Source organism: Tamandua tetradactyla, chromosome 16 (assembly GCF_023851605.1).
Source record: "Tamandua tetradactyla isolate mTamTet1 chromosome 16, mTamTet1.pri, whole genome shotgun sequence".
Lineage (NCBI taxonomy): Eukaryota > Metazoa > Chordata > Mammalia > Pilosa > Myrmecophagidae > Tamandua > Tamandua tetradactyla.
Genome location: NC_135342.1, coordinates 81039900 through 81060332, shown reverse-complemented (window position 1 = coordinate 81060332; position 20433 = coordinate 81039900). Strand labels below are relative to the sequence as shown.

At 50.8% G+C, this 20433-nt stretch overlaps 1 protein-coding gene and 1 long non-coding RNA gene across 2 annotated transcripts; both read right to left on the bottom strand.

Annotated features, from left to right (window-relative positions):
* Positions 1-6434: 6434 nt before the first annotated feature.
* On the bottom strand, positions 6435-9317 carry FOXC2 (forkhead box C2). Its single transcript, XM_077133667.1, has one exon. It carries the CDS (start codon positions 9302-9304, stop codon positions 7820-7822), a length of 1485 nt encoding a protein of 494 aa, XP_076989782.1. The 5' UTR covers positions 9305-9317; the 3' UTR covers positions 6435-7819.
* A 2521-nt stretch (positions 9318-11838) lies between these two features.
* LOC143659880 (uncharacterized) lies at positions 11839-20426 on the bottom strand. Its single transcript, XR_013163800.1, has 3 exons — positions 18946-20426; positions 16287-16361; positions 11839-13145 (listed from the first exon to the last, which is right to left on the bottom strand). It is a non-coding gene; the product is annotated as an uncharacterized LOC143659880 (long non-coding RNA).
* Positions 20427-20433: the final 7 nt, after the last annotated feature.

The following is a 20433-nucleotide window of genomic DNA, read 5'->3' as shown; positions in this document are numbered from 1 at the left end:
ACGGATGGGGGAACCTCTTTCCCTGTCACAGAGGGTGACATCACTGTGGGGATTGGTCTGGGGAGTGCCAAGTTGCCCCTGGACACAGATAAGCACAGGAGACCCCCCCACTCCAAAATGGGGAAGCTAGAAAGTAACCATGTATTCTGGGGTTTTCAAATACCCAGGCTGGCGGAATAAATAGACCTCAGGAAGCCGGTAAATTTGAAATATTGAAAAGAAAGTCACAACCAGGGTCGAAAAACCGGTTTGGATGCAGGCTCGGCCCTGGGACACCTCCGGGCCTCTCTCTGCCACTTGGCAGTTCTCCTTAGGCCCAGCATCCAGCCCAGCCTGACGGGCCCTAGGACCTGGGAGTGGCCCTCTAGCCAGGAGGGGGCGAGGCGACGTCCTTTCTCTCAGGATCCCTCCCTCTTACCAGAGCACCCCCTTTCAACACTAGGGTAAGGAGAACCCCAATGTACGAGGTTTTACCACCGGCAAACCCCACAGTCTCCAGAACCCACCCCGCCTCTCTGGACCTGCGTGCCCCCAGCCAGTTTAACTCGGAATTCAGCTCCATTTCCAGCCTCAGCGCCCGCTCTAATAGATCCAAGCCAAAAGACAGACGGGTCACTATGCACCACTGCCCCGACATGTGCACCCCGCATCCCTCCCTGAGTTTCCCCGGGCACCCGAAGCCCATGACGCACAGTCCTGCTTCTCCCGACACGCGCACCACCCGAGCGCGTCTTCCAAACTCTTAAAGCAAATCTGAGCTTGAATTTGTACAATAAACACCGCCCAACTTGGGAATGGGCGGAGACAAGCGCCGCTGAAGAAGGGGTGGGCGGGGCAGGGATAGTAAAAGGGAAAACATCTCCGAGTTCGAGTTGCGCCTTGGAGGGGCACACCCAGCCCCGCGTGTTTGCAGATGTTTTCAACGTCTCCGTAGAAGTCCCGCGTCGCACTCCAGCCCAGCTGGACCACGGGATGCATCCTGGGCTCCCGAGGGGGGGCATTTGTAACTTGAGCCCAGGAAGCGACGTAGGAAGAACCCGGGGAGCGTTCCGGGGAGCGTGTGGTCCAAGCCCCCAGCGTGGGAGCGCGGCTGCGCCCTCGTGCGGAAGCTCTGCTGGGAGAAGACCGACCCGAGGCCCTGTGGGGAGCCTGGGAGGCAGCGGCTGTCGCGGAGAACCAGACGGGGACATCCTGAAAGTGCCCTGCAGGCTCACAGACCTCCAGATCCCTGAAAGCGCGCTCCCTTCTGCGGTCGGCTGCTGCTGAGCTAGGAGAGCCCTGCAGGAAGGCGCTGAGGCCGCGGGCGGGCTCCCGGGCGCCGTAAACAACCCCGGCTGTTCCATGTCGGGGCCGCGGGGAAATCGGTCCAACGCCCCAGGACAAAGCAGACGTGCTCCCTGGGGAGACTGGAGGAGGGGTCCCAGGCAGTGGGGGACTAAAGAAGCCTTCAGGGCAATAAAGGCCCTGGGGAGTCTCCTCACCCCACACCCAGCCCCAGGCAGCGGCACAAAAGGCAGCTGCCCTTCCCCAGCTCCTGCACCACCTCTCCAAATGTCTGCGTCACTTTTCTAAGCATGAAAGACATTTAATAGACACGTACGCCTAAAATTCCAAGTAGGGAACAGAGAAAATTCTAACATGGCTGCCGATATGTTGGAGAAGAGAGGGGGAACGCGCCGGGATTAGTGAAGCTGCTCATTCACCCCACAGCTGCTCCCCAGCACCCTGGTGCTAGTGGCAATACTGTTACAATGTTAACACCTGGGCTGCTGGGAGCACTTCCAGGGGCCCACTCTGCTAGGCGCTTTGCTCTATTAAGTCATTCCATCCGCACAGCAAACCTAAGAAGCCCAGAAGCTTCCATCACTCCCATTTTGCAGGCCAGGAAACCGAGGTCCTGCAAGAGAATGCACATAAGGAGGCATACCAGGAAGAGCTTTGAAGACAGGCACTACACGTGTGGATGCTGGGAGCCTTGCAGAAGGTCGCACCTGAATCCTCCAGGCAACTGTGGGAGGTAGGGGCAATGTGTCTCCCCATTTTACAAATAAATGCCCCAAGATCCCAGAGGCAGAGGAGGATTGTAGGCTACCCCATCTTCTCCAAAACGGGGTTGTCCTGCGTCAACAGGGGCTCAGAAAGAGGGAGGGTGGCTTGTGCACAATGCCAGAGAGGGCACCCAAGGTGGAGAGGTCTCCAGCAGTGCCAGAACTGCAAAATTTCTGATATCTGCAAGAATCCCAGAGTCCTCAGTTAGGACCCCAAATATCCAGAAGCCCCAATCCTGTCCCCTCACACTTGAAAAGAGCAGTGCAGTTTCCAGAGCAGGCAGGAGCAGGGAGGGTCTCCTGGGTTTCTAAAGAGAAGTGAGCTGGGGTCCTGACACAAACACAGAGCCAGCAGGATTCTCCAAATTGCTGACTTCTTATAGCTCATCTTGTTACCAGAAAAAATTTTAGAGGGTCTACACAGAAGCACTCAGGCTCCTGCCCTGCCCTCTGTCCCCCAAGCATCTCAGCCCGATCTATACCTTTGAGTCCCAAGAATCCCTTCTCTTCCATTCTCTAGATACATCCTAACAGCTAACAACTGAACCCGTGCTGTGGAACAGGCACTATCTGAAGGACATGTGTTAGGTTCCTTCAATAACCCTATTCAATGATCCTGTCATTTTTCAGTTGAGGAACTGGCCCAAAGAGCTTTCAGGTGCCCGAGGACACCCCTGGATGGTCTGCTGATAGGGGCCCGAGCTGGTGCGTGCGCAGAGATTCAGCCCTTGAGAGAGAGACTCCACGGGGCAGCACGCCTCTGGAGACCACCTATGGCAGAGGAAAAGCCAGTGCCCCAAGGGCTGCTAGGAGAGGCGAGGCCCCAGAGCCCAGGACCACCGGCTCTGGGTCAGAGAAGCCTCTCTGGCAGTCCCCCAGAGAAAGCCAGCTGTAGCCCAGGAGACAGGAGGGCTAACGAGCCCTTCTCAATGGTCCCCAACTCCATTTCCTTCAAAGGACCTTGGAAGCCAGCACCCCTGTCTCCTCACTACTCCACCCCCCATTTAAACTTGTCACACGCAGCCCCAGGAATAAGTCCCCAGAAGCCTGACACTGGAAAAACTGCAGCACCACGGAAGAGACGCTCTGGAATCAAACTCCACGTGAGCGAAAACTTCCGCTTTCACCATAAAGCAAGGATGTTGAAAAAAACAAGGGAGAGGCTTGCGAATGTAAAGGTGGGTGGCATCTGCCCAGTGCAGTGTTGTCCCCGACAGCAGCTGCCTGGCCAAGCCAACAGCCCCTGAAGCATCCCACACCCTTCCTTACATGCCTATGTCAAAAAGCAAACATTTAAAATGCCTTCGCGAGCTGGAGCCCTGCGAGAAAGAGGCGGGCAGGGAATGCTCAAAGTTTGGGAAAGCATTTCAAGTATGCGGTGCAGGAAGTAGGCGCTAACTGGGAGGTGGAGGGCTGCGGGTCCCAGCGGGTCCTTACCTATCTGGAGATGAAGCTTTCACTCTCATTCCTAGGCCGCATCTCAGAAACAAGATGGCAGATCTCTACTTACCCACCACCTTGACACTGAGGGTCAGACAGGAGCCAACAGGACTGTCACCGATGCAGGCGCACCACCCCTCCCCCCAAAAGCTTGATTGTGCTAGTTCACCAGTGGAGGTCAAACTTTCTTGGCATCTCTTCCTCCGTGCACATCAGGTTTATGGTTATCAATAAATTCCCATCAGCCCATCTTGCCCAACACCCCCGACCACCTCTTGTGGATTTGGGGGTAGGAGTGAAGGGCAAGGAGTGAAGTGCTCAGCCAAAAGGGCTCCGTTTCAAGGGGACAGCTGGGGACTGTGCTCTCTGCACTTTCAGCACAGCTCAAAAACCCATTCCAGCATGTGGTGACATTCCAGGCAAGCTCAGGGTGAGAGGGAGTAGATAGACCCCAAAAGATTTATGAGTTCAGTGTTGAAGTTCCCAGGACCCTGCATTGTCTTCTCCCTCTAACTTCTGGTCTTCCTTTCTCAGTGAAGAGGAAAAGACAGCAGGATAAATGAGGGAGCATTTCAGAAGCCTTGTGGTTGGGGGGAGAGGGGTAGCCTGCAGTGCTGTTACACTGGCCTGGTCATTTCACAGATGAGAAGACCGAGGCCAGGGTGGGGAGAGTGGCTTGTTTACTGTTCACGAAACTGATTGAGAGCCTTGAATTCCTTGTTTACTGCTCATGAGATGCAGGGTGCAGTTCACAGCCGAATCTGACCTCTGCAGGCACAAGCGCTTGAGCAAGGACAGTGCCTGGGCTGAACCCAACTTGTGTGTATCCTTTTTTCTCCAAGCAGTGAGCTCAGAGTAACGCGTTCAAATCTTACAAGAAGCCTGAGCACAAGGTGGCTACTCCAGCCTCTCACCTCTCCAGCACCCGGAACTTGAGGGATGCCCAGAGGCCACGGTGTCCACCTCAAGTGGTCCAGACCTACCAACAGTGTACCCCGGTGGAGTCACAGTCTGTCCAGCCAAAAGCTAGCTCAGGGACACCGGTTTCACTCTACGGCAAATGGAGGGTCTCTGCCATCTCGTGTGAGCTGCTTTCATTTTATCTGCAATAGTTTTTTGAGACTTTCCCAACCGTTGCTTCTTTCTGGGTCCGGGAGCAGCGCGGTCAGTAGAGCGCAGACCCGCAAGCCTCATTCCTTAGCACTGCAGGGCCGCCCCGACCCGGAATCCCGGCAGCCAGCGGCGGGCACTCCGGCTCTTCCATTCTTGCCTCCTTTCCCCAAACCTGAAAGGGCCTCCGGAGGACAGAGCAGCCGAAGCAAGGACGCGTCATGTGTCCGAAGCATGGAGAGCCTGGGCCCAGTGCGCGACCGCCATTGCGAACTGAGCAGCAGACGCGCGGGTGCGCCGGGCAGACGCGCGAGCAGCCCGGCAGACGCTTTGCCTCGCGCAGCGGAACCTTCCCACCCCGCTGGGGGAGAACCAAATACCACGGAGGCCGCTAAGCCCCTAGGTACGCGGCCCGCCCCCCCCCCCCCCCAGGGTACCTTACGCCGCTGGGGGCTGCAGAAGGTCTGGGCTGAGTGAGCCCTGAGCGCAGCACGCAGCACACGGGACCTGGCCGTCGGGCACTGATCCGCACCAAACCCGGCCCCCGCGACCTCCGAATGAAGAAGCCAAACCCAGGGGAGGGTGTCCCGGGACGCGTCCAAAAGCGCCAGGCCTGGCCTGGCTCTCTGCTCTGCCAGGGATTTGAATAAAGCCCTAAATATTATGCCCTGAATTGTGCACGTTCCCAGAGAATTATAAGGACCCCTCACCCTGGCCTCCAAGCCGGGCCCACGCAGCCAGAGACTTCTTTAAGAAGTCTTCCCAAAAGTACAAAAGCCCAGTGTGATTTAAATGGCAATGCTGGGTCTTTCAGCTCACCCCAAAACCACTCCTCTCACCCTTTCAGTTTCCATGTGCCTCTCAGGCCTCTTCACTAAAATGGCACCAAGGGCTCCAAATCTTAAGAGGAGGTCAAGTTTTCAGGAAGGCATCTTTGTAACATCTGGGGAAGGGAAAAATCCAGCTTGCTCCGGGTCTAGAAGGGGCTCCAGTGCAAACAGCAAGAGCAAAATGAAACCGGAGTGGCAGAGGTGGTCAGGGGCGCAGAGGAGTGTGCTCTCCCTGTCTGTCTCCCTGTCTCTGTCGTTCTTTCTCCTCTGCTTCCTCGACTGGCTCAAGAGCCAAGGTGTGCTGGTCCGGAGGCCTGCTGAAAGCCAGACTCCCGGCTCCTGCGCCGGAGGACAGGAATAAAACAGTCCCGGCCTTCACATCCTGACCACTTGCCCACTTTGGTCCTACAGATGAAAAGAATCAGTGATTGTACATAGGGGGAAAGGAGTACACCTCAAACTTTTCCCCAAGCCTATTTCCGCACAGTATACAAACAAAATGCTGGGTTTACAACAACGGCCATACCCAGCTATGCTCACCCGATGCCACTGCGCCAAGCAAGCTCACCCCTCGCAGCGCCATTGCCTTCACAAGGTGCCTTATGCCGGCAAGCATAGCACACCTGCTGGGGTGGGCCTCGGTGAAGCTCTGTCCTCAAAACTCACACACACAGGCCAGCAGGGCAGTTGTGGGTTTCAGACAATAAACAGATAATAAAGCCATTTCCCCCAGCTACTTTTCACAAAGGCTAGGTTGCTATTTTAAAAGAAAACAATAATAAAGATAAGCTATCAAAATTGAAAAGAAAAATAGGTTTCCTATTATTTAAAGTTTTTAATAAATTGAGAAATGTATAATTCAGAAAGCGTTGTTAGTAATTTCTGAAGGGCAGTGAGGTTTTAAAATTTTTGACTGGGAAGATGCAGAGAAATATTTATAAATCAAATTCAGATTTATAATGGTCTGTCCTCCACCTCTGATAAGTGCGCTGATTGGAATGGGACTTAAACACTACGGAATCCTCTTTGGAGCTTCCCTGGCCCAGCTCAAATTCTTTTCTGGAAAACCACTAAAATCTGCATTTTAGGAAAGTGAAGGGAAATTGGGCTCACCCTCGGTTGTAGTTAGCAAATGGGAAATGTTTGTTCTCCCTGCTTCTTCACCACCAACCCAACCCCCCACCCCCATTGGGGATGGCTGGAAATTGAGATGAAGTGGCATTGTTTGTTTTGACAATTCACACGTTTTTCTGCATTTAATAAAATTCATTCTTTACAACAAATGACCTGCCTGCAGTCCTTTGGTCTGCTTCCATCCAACAGGGATGGTTTCTCTGATTTCCCTGGCCAAAGTGAGATTTTTTTTTTTAGTTAATAGAAAACTTTTTCCATCCCTAAGTAAAATTAAAGAGGACTACCCCCTCTTCTGTGATCATCTGCGTGTCACACGTACACCCTCCTGTATAACAAAATTAATCAAAACAGGTGGGTTTGCAAACACACGTCGTTTTCTTTAAATGTGAGAACACAAACACACTGTTGGAACTTTGGGCAGAAAAACAACATGGATTTATTTTAAGGTAAGTACAACAATTAACACAAACACAGGTGAAGTTAATTTTTAAAGTTTTTTTTTTTAGGAAGGCTGAGGGTGGAATCTACTATACAAAACCGTCACACTTTGTAAATTAGAAGTATCAGATACTTGACTTCTTTCTCCACCAACAACAAAAAAAATAAATTATTTTCTTGTTTGGAAAAGACCTAAAACTGGGGAAAGAATGATATCGCATAATTGTACAAGAAAAAAACACATAGATTTCTTGAATTCAATTTGGCAGTTAGAAATGGTGGGGCAAGATGAAAAATTATCCAGTGAACTCAACTTTAAATATTATATTAATGGCTCTGAACAAAAAAAAACAGCCTGATTACACATCCACACATTTGTACAGCACTGTTAGAGAAGTTAAAAATTACACACAGCACATCTGTTACCTGTAGGGATCCACATACACCTACGTGGGTCTCTACAGAAAGTGATTACTGCGTCGCTATGGGATTTGGTCCATAACTTAACTTTGGAAACCCCGAGTCAAGCAGCACACAGCCATCCTGCTTACACGGTAGGGAAGGGAGATTTTAAAAAGCAATATTCATTTCGTCGGGCTGCGTCCCTTTAGAGGGCCTTTCTGGAATCTCAGAAACGGGGCGGCGAATTTAAGTTACCTGCACCTTCTCAGAGGGCTGAGGGCTCTGGCGCGCTCGCTTGCTCTCTGCTCCGAGTCTGAGAAAACGTTGGTGGGCATGCTTTGTTTCTTTTTGCGTCTCTGCAGCCTTAACTCTGCAGCTTTAACTGAGCGGGCTGGGGGCAGGGATGCGCCTGGGGAGTCAATATTTGGAGCAGTCGTAGGAGTAGGGGGCTGCGTGGCGATAGAGAGACGGCGCGGATCTGTAGGGTAGCTGACAGCTGGCGTTGCTGCTCCCCTGATGCTCCCCGAGGGTCGAGTTCTCAATCCCCAGCCGGTGGGAGCTGAACATCTCCCGGACGTTGGGGAAAGTTTGCTGCTGGGCCGCGAACGTGTGGCCGGAGAGGTGGTTCAGTTCCCCGCTGTGGTTGAGATACCAGGAGGCCGCCTGGGCCGCGGCGGCCCCGGGCTGCGGCGCCGGCTGGGGCTGGGGAGCCGGCGGGGGCGGCGGTGCCTGCGGGTGGTGGTGACCGTGATGCTGGGGGTGGTGGCCCGCGGCCGCGAGCGCGCCCTCCTGGCTGGCGGCGAGGTTGAGGGCGCTCAGGGGCGATGTGGGGCCGCTCGGATGTTCCGAGAGGGCTTCGTCCAGGGCGGGCGGGACGCACATGTGCGCTGGCCGCTCGGCACCGGTGTACAGGCTCATGGCGCGCATGCTGCACTGGTAGCCGCCGCCGCCCGCGGCCTCCAGGCCCTGAGCGCACGGCTGCCCGTAGGCGGCGGGCGGCGCGGCGGCGTAGGGCAGCGCCAGCGGCGGCACCACCAGGCCCGCGCGCCCGGCCGCGGGGCTTAGCTCGCCGCCCGGCGGCGACGTTCGCAGCGTCATGATGTTCTCCACGCTGAAGCCGGGCAGCCCGTTGGGCGCCCCTGCGTGGTGCTCCGGCAGCGAGCCGTCGGGGGAGCCGGCGGGCGTGGACGCGGCGCTGCGCGGACTCCCCTGCAGCGCGCTCTCGGGGCTCAGCGTCTCCACCTTGGTGATCACCGGCAACGCAGGCGACGCTGCCTCGCTCTTGATCACCACTTTCTTTTCGGCTTCCTTGGGGGCGTCCGCTAGGGGGGGCCCGGCCGGGGGCGGCTCCTTGAGGGGAGCCCGCTCCCCCTTCTCCTTGGGCACGTCCTTCTTCTTGAAGCGCCGCCGGCGCCGCAGGAAGCTGCCGTTTTCGAACATGTTATAGGAGTCCGGGTCCAGGGTCCAGTAGCTGCCCTTGCCAGGTTTCTTGTCGTCGCGGGGCACCTTGACGAAGCACTCGTTGAGCGAGAGGTTGTGGCGGATGCTGTTCTGCCAGCCCTGCTTGTTCTCCCTGTAGAAGGGGAAGCGGTCCATGATGAACTGGTAGATGCCGTTCAGGGTGATTTTCTTCTCCGGCGCGTTCTGGATCGCCATGGTGATGAGCGCGATGTAGCTGTAAGGGGGCTTCACGAGGTCCTTGGGCGCCGCGGGCTGGTGGTGGTGGTAGGGAGCGTAGGAGCGGCCCATGCCCGCGCCGTACTGCTCCGGGTGGCCGGAGTAGACGCCCATGGGGCTGGCCATACTGCCGTAGCCGCCCGCCGCCCGGTAGTAGTTCTGCTCGCCCAGGTAGGGCACCACTCCCAGAGCGTTGGGGTCCGACACGGAATAGCGCGCCTGCATGCTGCGTCCGAGACGGCGCGCCACAGCCTACGCGCACGGACCGCGGCCGGAGCGAGCGAGGAAGGCCCTGCGAGAGCGAGAAAGGGGGAGAGAGAGGAAGGGAGCCGGTGGGGGGAGCCCCGGGCGCCTGGAAGCCTCAGGGGCGAAGCGGAGGAGGCGCCAGCGTGCCTTCGGGCGGAGAAGGGCGCTCGCTTTCAGCGGACCGGGCGGACCAGCATTCTGGAGGGCGCGCCCCGGGCAAGCGCAGCGCCGGCCACTGCTCGCTAGCTCCCGGGACTCGGCGAGTGGCAGCCCGGGCAGGCGGGCGGGCGGCCGGGGGACGCGGCGGAGGCACCAGAGGCGAAGTGGCCGGAGGCTCACCCCTCTCTCGGAGAAAGGAGGGGGAAAGGTGGCTTTACAAGGCCCACCCTCCCCCCCGGCAAGTCCGCAGCCTCGAGGGTCGGCGAGCCGGTGTCCACAGTGGGTGCCCCGCCGAGCCCGGAAAAAGAGGCAGAGTCCCTTTTAGGGATTGGGAAAAGTTTCAAAAGTCTTCTTGCTGAAAGCTGGTTTTTACTTTCCGCAGGCCACGCCCCTTCCCAGAACTTTGGGCCAATCGTCGGGCAGCTGTGGGGAGTTGGCACCAATCAGAGCGAGGGGCGCCGGAATCCTTCGGCTCTAAGACCCAGCCGCGCCGATCCAACTTTTTTGCAGCTCACTCTTAAAAAGATTTTTTAATAAAAGACCTATATCTTATTAACATATATTTCTTATCATATTTTCTTTAATGGGCCCACGCTGCCCAAAGCAAAGAAAAAAGCACTGATCATCTGCGAAAAGTTAATTTGAAATATAAAATCGAATTGATTAATGCAGGCCAAATATCTCCTCGACGATCTTGTAAGTAGCAAAATTCAGGGACTGTTTTTCCTGTTAATGAGCGATGAGACGAATAATCAGATTTTCTAATTACCCGGGTCCAGATTTAATGGATTCAAAGCAAAACGTGCTGGAATCGAATCGAGTGGGGTCTTCCCTGGAAGTTGTCATGATTTAATCAAATGATAATTGATAATCAACAGGGGGGTTCCTGTTCAGGGCCGTCAAGAGAACCCTATAAAGATGTTAGAGGCAAATTATAGGAATTGCATTCCCTGCGACCGCATCCCAGGAGTCAGGCCCTGGCGTCTGCACTGAAAGGTGGGACCGGGAACTTGGCAGGACCCTGATGGCCTAATTCTCGAAGATCGCCCTGAGTGCGGTAAATCACCCGCGTCCTCCAAAGCCGTTTTGTGAGGCTTGGGGCGCAGAGGGAATCGATTCAACTCATTTGCCCCTGTTCTTCTCCCGCGTAGACGCCAACAGTCCGCCTACTCCAGCTTCGCGGCGTCTCTCCCTTTTCCCAGACACAAGTTCCCGCTGGCAAGTTGACTCCCGTGCTGCTCCCCAAAGACGGAACAATGCAGCGACCCACCCGACCCCAGGCGGAGCCGGGGTTCCTCTGCCCGCGGGAAGAAACCCGAGCCGGCTTTGCACTGCTGCTTCGCCCGAAGACCAGGCGAAGCGCGCAATTAGCGCGGCGCTCCGCGGGCCCCGCGCGGCAAAGCTGCTCCCGGCCCAGAAGGGCAGCTCCGGCTGCTGCCACCCACCCCAGGGCCAAGTCCCTACCTCCCGCTTCCGGCAACCTGAATTTCTTTTTTTTTTTTTTTTTTTTTCCCGTTGGTTGGTTTATGATAAGATGAGTTGGGGAGTGGGGTTCCACGGGGGCGACGGGACAAGCGACTCCAAGCAACCGGCTAAACGCACCTCGGTGATTATAATATTCGGAAGTGCTCGCCCTTCAAATATTCGGTTTTCTCCTTCCTTCTAGGAAGCCCGGGCAGTTTGTTTATTTGTGAACTGATTTATTCATTCCTCAACACCTCGGAGAACTGATCCCTGCCGGCACATCCCCTGGAGAGAGAGACACTCCTTGAGATAGTCTAAACGCTGGGCAGAAAGCAACTGGAAGTGGTTTGTCCGGTTGCGTAGGGGAGGAGGATTTCAGATAAAATATTTGTATTTCAGGTTTTCTTTTCCCCTCCCCACCTTTCCATCAATCGCTTATTAGATTTCCCAGCAACAGGGTGTGAGAGAAACTACACCTCACTCGACTTTGGGGAGGTTAGTAGAAGACATTGGGACGGTGCCTTCACTGTCAATAAAAGAACAAAGAAAAAATATTCATGTGCATTATCTATGAATGGTATCTCCAAATAACTTCAAAATAAAAAAGAAAGTACAGAACAGGTTCCTACTATTTTGAATATTCTACTTCTAAAATACTATATTTTTTATGGGTGCTATGGGTCCCTTCTCTAACTTGATGCTGTTTTTTTAAGAACAATTTTGTCTCTCATTTATGCAAACATGAATGGCTTGAGTGCTCTTTCCCCGAACTCCCACCACCACTTTTTTTTTAACAGCTCTAGTATTTTTCATGTCAATCTTAAAAAAAAAAAAAAAAAAATGGTGGTGGTGGTGGGACTCTGGCAAAAAAAAAGTACTTTTCTCCTGGAAAGCATGACAGGAACCCTGAGTTCCTCTCACCTTTTTTAACTGGCAATGCAAACTATTGATCAAAAACACTCCTCGCGGTGTAAGCTTCCTGGAGGAATATTAGTTACTGTGCTCTTACCAGATGTTGCGTGTTTTTTTTTGTTGTTGTTTATTTGTTTGTTTGTTTTAAAAATACCTCTATCACAGCACAAGGCAAAACAAACTAGCTAAGGACCATGAAAAATGAATTCCAAATGGCAGTTCCTGCCCTGGTTTGTATTTACAAGGGTGTCCAGTTTTAAACCAATATCATCTGAAAAGAAGCAGGTTGAGTTGCCAAAAATATATATCATTTGCCCTCCACCCCAAGTGGGAGTAGGTGGGGAGAAAGCATAATAATCAAAGCAGAGAAGGTGAGAGAGACATTTTCCTTTGCTCTGGAATTAGGTTTCTTCTCTGTTCAGTAGGACTCCAAGACAGTTGTTTGTTCAGGTTTTTAAAACAACACCTTCCACACACCTGGAGTTTGTAAAAGCCAGGTTTCCTATCTTTTCTTTAACCTGCCAGAGTATTTTGGGTTGGGGGCTGGGGATTTCTTGCTGATTTCCCTCCTTTCTGACCTTGTGCCAGTAAGCTGAAAGGGGACTTGGGACCCAGATGGTCCCGTGTGTTACTAAAATAATAAGTGATGATAAAGGCAGAAGATATTCAAGTTACTTTCCATCCTGAGGAGTTTGCATTTTTCGCCTGGGCTCAGTGGGGCTCCCGCCACCTGGAAACTGCTGGGGGCAGACTTGATAGGTTTTTGGTGCCCTCTTGAGGGCACAAGGCGAACTATCCTGATAAACGAAGGAAAAAAAGAGAGAAGGGGAAAAAAAAAAAAAAAGACCCATTCTGGTTAAAATGAAGGTACTGACACCTTATGGAGGAACCTTGGCATTGCAAAGTAAGAATAAAATAACTCTCCCATATTACAAAAGAAAGAAGGTAAATAAAGTGTGTGTGGTGCATCCCTTAAAAAAAAAAAAACAAACCAAAACAGCCATTTTCCATAGCTTTGCAAACTGTCAAGAATATGATCTCTTGGGAAACAAAAATGTCTTTGAAACTGCTTGTGGAGCAGGAATCTTCTTTAGGGAAGCTTGCTGAGGTTTCAAGCAAACATAGTCTGTGCCTTTTAGGTGGCTAGAAGTCTAGATTTATTTTTTTCCCGTGTTGTTGAACAAATTGCCTCCTCAATGTCTTCCTGCAGGAGCCGGCTTTCAGCTGGGCACATGTGGTGTGGATTTCAGGGAATTCCTCAGAAAGCTGTTTGTCTGTGATATGCCTTTAACAAGAGGACAAGAGGAGGTCTTAAACAGGCCTTGGAGGCACAACAGAGAACTCAGAATGAGGACAAATGAAATGAGGACAATTTTCAATTAATTCATTTCAACACCCTTCAAATATTTCTCTCCCAGTCTCACAAGAGGCCTTAGGTTTTAGGAAAAGGGACTAACTATATGAGCAATCCTGGGCTTCCAAAAGCTCCTTGAGAGCCAATGAACTCTTGGGCTAAGCAGAACCCATGCTGGTTCCACATGTGATCTGGCTTCTAGAAATTTTCTTTTCCAGGACCAACCTGCCCAAGTCCATTTTGCCAAGCCTGACCTTTCCAGGAAATGAAAGCAATATGACACTTTCACAAATGGCAGTAACATGAACTACAAAAAGAGGGGTTAAGGACTATTCTGGGATAAAAGAGATTGAAGCTTGATGACTAAATATAATACTTGATTCTAGGTGGGGGAATAAATAAATCTTATAAAAGGCAGGTTTGGGGAAATCTGAATCTGAAATGCTTATTAGATAATGTTTTTTTTTCCAAATTAAAAATTCTCGAGTGTGATAATTACATGTGATCAATTAAAAGCACATCTGTTTTTAGGAGATGCGTGTCAGTATTTAGAACCTATATTCATCATCTGTGCACGTTTTAAAAGCTTCAACTAGAGAGGAGGGGAGAGAAAGATAATGCGAGTATAATAAAATGAGAACAACTCTGAATCTCATTGTACTGTTGTTGCAACCATTCCGTAGGTTTAAAATTTTTCAAAATTAAAAAATAAAAAAGGAAGAAAACCACCTTTGTAACTCTGAAAATAAAAAAGAGAGGTGATGCCAAGTAAAACTTCTTTCCATGGAAGGAATTTCAAACCCTAATATGGACATTTAATGACCCAGCATAGCCCCACACTCCCCTTTCCTTGCCTCTTGAGAGTTTCTGAAAAACAACTCTCATCAGCCATGCAGTTGATCACAATATCTTGCAATTGGTAAAAGACAGTAATAAGATGATTCTGTAAGCACCTTCTGAGTCTTAAAATCCAGGTAATGTCACAATCAATAGAGCCAAAGATGCAAAAAATTCAATAGACTAATGTAGGTATTTCCAGAACATAATATGAAACATATCGATTTTTAAAGAATTAATTGCCTGTTGCTCCATGCTGCCTGTTTATACATATATCCTGTTACCCTTGTCCTTACTATTGTGTAATGATTTGCTTACAGGTACCAGTGAGTTTAGTCTAGCCTGTGTTGCAGTAACATATATCCCACATCTCAGTGACTTCATCTAGGCCAACCCCAGCCTTTGCTCATCGAAGCTGTTCAAGAATCTGGGCTTCTGGGGGCTTCTTTCTATCACATTTCCACTGTTGTCTTGGAAGAGGGAAGAGCAGAGGACCCTGTCCTGGGACTTGAGGCACCAGTCTGCATGTGGCACATCACCCACTCGATAGCTCACTGGCCACATGGCCCGACACACAAGGGACAGGAAGTTCAGTCTTCCCATGCCCAAGCAGACAGGTAAGCCCACATGTGTCCTGTCTCCTGAGGCAGGTAGCAACTGGGCATTACTTCTTTTTTGGCAAAGAGCACAAGAAGTTTTTACTGAATGAATATATGACTATTTCCAAGAATTCCCCCCTTAGTATGGAAAGGAAAATGGAATGTGTGCATACTACATGTCAAGCACAGTGCCAACTATTTCACACATGACATCTACTTAATCTTCTTTACGGGTCAGTACTGTTAATATCATAATTTACAGGTGAGGAAACTGAGGTGCAGAGATGCCAAATCACTAGACCATGGTCTTTCAGCTTCCAACTGTTGGGATGAGGTCTCTAAACCCACCGCTGCGCTGCCTCTTTGAGATTATGGTTTGGACCCTGGAAAGTACTGAAATGGAAAACTTCTATATAAATATAGTGCATACAGAAACTTACATACATACACTTATATATGTGTATATTTGGTCTCATACATATATATACACAGTCATTAGTGTCTACATGAAGGCATGACTTCTGAACACATGCAACTCAAAGTCTATGAAATTTTTGCTTTTTATATCACCAGCTCGACACCCTGCAATTAACCCTAGGCAGTAAATAGACTCTTTATCAGAACCCAACGAAGCAGACTACTCCCAGGCAGCACAGAGAGAGCTCTGAGTATTTGGGCAAAGGGAAGCAGACAAAAAGGGAAGGAGGTCATTTGCAGGCTGTGGGACAGGTATGCTAAGCCTAAGAAATAAGCTGGACTCAGAACCAACAATCAGGGGCAGGTACAGGCAGTGTTTAGAAGTGACCATAGGGTTCAGTGCAGGAGCTTCACTGAGGCAGGAACTGCATGAAGCCCCAGCGGAATAGTCAAAGGACTGAATGAAGGCAGGGATTCAGAGCGGCTCTCCCATGAGACATGAGACCACGAGAATGATGGTTTTTACCTTTTAAGAACTGGACGAAAGCCAACATGCTCTTCCGTCAGAACACACACAGGTGCAACAAAATGTCCACTGTCTGTCTGGCCTTGACCATGCGCAGGGCCTCTGCACTGGCTATGCCCTCAGCTGAGCCCCTCACCCTCCAGGTAATCTTCGCCCAGCTCTTAGCTCCTGTGTTACCTCCTCTGGAGTACCCTCTCCCCACAAGTTCCTCCCCTTCCTGCCACCCCACCCTCTCCTTCTGTTTCTTTTTCTCAGTGGCACTAACCACCCTGTCTGGTGTGATTTTACTTGTTCATCTACTTCCTGACCCCCTCAATCCCATGAACTTAAGCACCAGGAAGGCAGGCAGGGATCCATCCAGCGTGTGCATGGCGACATCCCAGCATACCGCTGCTGTGTTCCATGCAGACTCCATGCTCAGAAATTATGAACTGAATGACTGGGTGAATGGATGTCACTTGGGGGCTTCAGAGACTCCCCCCAAAAAACCATACCATTAGACCCATTTGTGGTTCAGAATTCAAGCCAAATATTCACGAGCACTTATTTTAGGCGGATGCTGCACGTGGAATGGGAAAGAAGCATCAAACGCTCACACACTGCAGCAGACACCTGGCTGCCTTCGAAGGGGCTCAGGCACTGACAGGCTGAAACTATTTGTTGTTGAAAACAAACATGTAGGATTTCTCTTACCGTATTCCAGGCCCCGATCTAAGTGCCATGCTCACCTCTACCCATCCAATCCCCAGTTGTGCCGCCATCCCCACTCTGCAAAGAAAGAAAGCAGAATGAAGCACAGAGACGGTCAGTAACTCACCCAGACTTGCCCAGCCAGGAAGCTGCAAAAACATGAGTTGTGCCACACCAACTCTGCATTGACCCTGCGACTGCTGTCCTCTCTCCCTGTCCAGAGGGCCTTCATGTGCCGGGGGAACCAGACCAAGCCACGAAGACTCCTAAGAAGATTCAGAGGCAAGGAAAAAGAGCAGTGTGACTTTCTTGGAGACATCAGCAATTAAGCCGAGCCTTGAAACTCAGGTAAAGGAAAACTTCATACCCAATGGCATTCTTTTCCCTTGACACTTTGGATCACCAGATCTAGCAAATAAAAATACTGGATGCCCATAGATGGCCTGGGACAAGCTTATACAAAACAAGTATTCATTGTTTATCTGGAATTCACATATAACTGAGAATCCTATATTTAATCTGGCAACCCTGAATTTTGAGGGGGGGGGAACAGTTCTTCAAACACCTTTTGAGTTATCAGCTCATTAAAGCATCTGATATTTCTTAAGTAGTAGTCAGAGCTTCAAATAACTGTGTTTTATTATAGCTCACAGTAAAAGGGGAATGCCTTTACTTTTCTTTGTAATTGCATAGTACCAGATATGGGAGACATCAATGGATTTCTACATTTTGAAATATGGAAGAAATGATATTGATTTTTTAAAGTCATCACTGTCATGTACATGGCTAAAGATACCAAAATCACAGTATACCTCCAAATGAAAAGAATATTTTCTTGCCACATCCTCTCTCACTCACAGAGGAGACGGTCTAACCCATTTAACTATTTCTTCTGGCAGTTACTAATGCGTCTCAAAAAACAGATGCTTTGGGGTGGGCCACAGTGGCTCAGCAGGCAGAGTTCTTGCCTGCCATGCCGGAGACCCGGGTTCGCTCCCCGGTGCCTCCCCATGCCAAAAAAAAAAAAAGATGTTTTGGCCTCTATTTCTTGACTTGGCAACTAGAAATGTGATCAATTAGCTTCCATGATCAATTAGCAGGTGCTTCACTGCTAATTAGCTTAATCTCTAAATAATAGCGCATTTAGACCTCTAAAATACGTGTTACTTAAAGGCATAGAGGGAACCAGTGAAAGAACTAAAAATAAATCTCTATTGGACAGCTGGTGGAGGGGAGGAGGGAGGAATGGGTAATGCCTGCAAAAGGCTCCAGTGTCCTCAGGTGAACTCAAATGCTAATGTAAAATCTACACACCATTTGACTCTTACGCAATATGGATAACCAGAAATAATTTGGGTCATGTTTTAAAACGTCCTTTTTTCACATAGGAACCAGCCAGTTCCTCCTAAGTAAACGTATCACAATCTCTAAATACGTTTATTCTAAATAATAAAAAATAATAATAGAGCCACCATGAAAAACATGCATTGAGCTGTGTGACCTTGGGTAAGTAACTTCCTCTCTCTGAGCTTCAGTTCCCAACTCTGTCAAATGTAGGCAGTTGATATCTGAATTAGAGCCTGGGGACAATGCGGGCTAGGGCACACAATAGGCTTCCTTGCCCTCTGTCCACCTGAATTGTTCCAGTATCTCTTCCAGCTGAGACCTCCTGGCTTCCCACTGTTTCCATATGGCAAAGCATAAACATCTTAACCAGGGAGTCATGGCCTCAATTTGACTGCCACCTCCACACACACCTCATCTCTCAGCCAGATTGCATCCCACCCAGCTCGATTCAACTTTGCACTACTCCTTCCTGGTTTTGTGCATCTTTTTCCCATCCCAGACATGCCCACCTCCCACCCCTTTTAACAGGTCTAAAATCCTACCTCAAATCTGGGTGATGATGACCGGAAGAAAAGGGTAGGCTGCTAAGAATGCTTCTAACAAAGTGGCGAGCCACAGATTTGGTGGAAGGAGAAATAAAAGTGAAGGTTAATTTGCAAACTCATAACTGTACCTGCAAGGAGCTAGAAGCACTGGAGTTTTGAAGGAACATGCAGGGAGGAACTTAACTCTTGATGTGGCAGCACCTTGGGTGAGTCACTGGACCTCTTAATGCCCCGCTTCTCCTTCACCCCGATAAGGACCATTATGGAACACCAAAAGGAAGCCTATTGTGTGCACTAGCCCGTGCTGTCCCCAGGCTCTAATTCAGATATCACCTGCCTACATTTGACAGAGTTGGGAACTGAAGCTCAGAGAGAGAAAGTTACTTACCCAAGGTCACACAGCTCGGATGCATGTTTTTCATGGTGGCCAAGCTCATGCCTTTTCCACTATATTCCTTCTAGTCAGGTTCTAAAGGAATTGTGAGAATTCATCAGGAAATGTCTGTGACACACTTTAAAATCCTCAAGTGGCCCACAAGCAGATTCACATATATGACCGAGTCCAAGTGCCCAGCAAAAGGACTGACTGTGAGGGATTTGGGTTCAAACTTTAGAGCATCTTCTTTTCACCAGAGAACAAGTCAATTTCTTCTAAGGGGTTTCTTGCATCATCGTGCATTATTTTAAAGGCCCAAACTTTCTGAGTCTCCTTTATTTGAATAAATATGAAGTTAAGGGACTGAAGGGAACGGCCTTTCTTTCTAAGTCACCTGCTTTCTAAAGGTGCCACTGGCAGCTTGTCCCTGGAGTCTCCTTCTGGAGGGGTGTGCTGGGCTGTCCCTCCAAGGGACTTGATCTATTGGCAAATGCGCTGGTCCCTGATTGGCGAGGCCAGTACACATCCCCAGTGCCAGGGCTAGGCCTTCTTCCATACAACACTCTCCATGGATCTATTTTGTTTTCCTGGAGTGGAAAAGACCACCAGCTCACGGAAAGATTGTATTTTATAAACTCCCATTTGCAATGGGATGCCAGGACTCCTGGTAAAAGAAATGGCCTTTGGACGTGTTTTTTTTTTTTCACCGATTTAAATCCTTGTCACAAAACGTGTGTGCAATCAGATCGGACATAAATGTGAAAATGGTGAGAAACTTTCACTCTCATTTAGAACTAAGGCTTCTTAACTCCTGTACGTATCCAGGCTTTGGACACCACCTAAAAGCGCCGTGCTGCCACCAGGAGCCTCGGGATTTGCAGTGAAGCAGATCCCAGCTACACGGAGCTCTGGCATTCCCTGCCAGGTGACTTTGGGCAAGAGGAACATCTTCGAATTTCCCAGTATCTCTGCAGGACGGTGTTACCAGTCACATTTTTTGGAGGCTTGTGTGGCAGATTATATTTGATATGACTTCGATGACGCTCAGCCGGGTGACTGGCACATAACTGCATTATTTATTACTAGCTTTAACGGTTTACTATCATCCATTCATTACGCTCTGATGAAGGCAAAGGGCATAGAACCAGTTACTGTGAGACTCTGAGTGAAGTTACCGGGAAGCTCATCTTCCTTATCTGTAAAGCAAATAACAACAATTGGCCACGAGTATGCAGTGAGAAAGTTAAGAAATGACTGGACAGGTGATTCTGAGGCGCTCTCCCTGCTGGGGTGCTCGCTACGCTGCAGGCGCGGCGCTCAGGGTACGCATTCCCTTGGGAGGTGGCCCCTAGGGTCGGCGTTTGCCCCCGTTTGGGGAGCGCGCCGCCGGAACGGGCCTCGTGCGCGTTGCTAAGTGGGGCCCGGGGAGGGCGCGGCCTGGGCTGCTCCGCCCAGTCTCCGTGCTGAGTGCCTGGCACAGCCTTCACTGCCGAATAAGCAAGAGACCAAAGGAACCAACGATGGCGCCAGGCAAGGGCAGGCGGGTGAGCCACCTGAAGAGTCCGTGAGGGCTGGGCGCAGAGAGCCCTCACCCCAGGAGCGCTCCAGGCTGGCTTCCCGGAGGAGGCGGCTGGGGGGGGGCGCGAATCGGCAGTGGGCTCTGACAGGGCAAGGGCTTGTTCCTCCCTGCAGCCTCAGCGTCTGGCAAAACACCTGTCCGAGGAGGTTCTCAAACCTTTCCTGAACGAGCATGTGGAGACCAAGAAGCAGGCACGAGGCTCCCCGGCGAGGGCGCGTCCACCTGGCATGCGCATGCGCGCCCCCACCGGCCTTCGCCGTTATCTCGGCGGGACGGCTCCCTCACCCCGCCCTTCCGGCCAGT

Bases quoted from the DNA above. Each gene is read 5' to 3' on its own strand.
- FOXC2 (XM_077133667.1), bottom strand. From the start codon at position 9,304: ATGCAGGCGCGCTATTCCGTGTCGGACCCCAACGCTCTGGGAGTGGTG.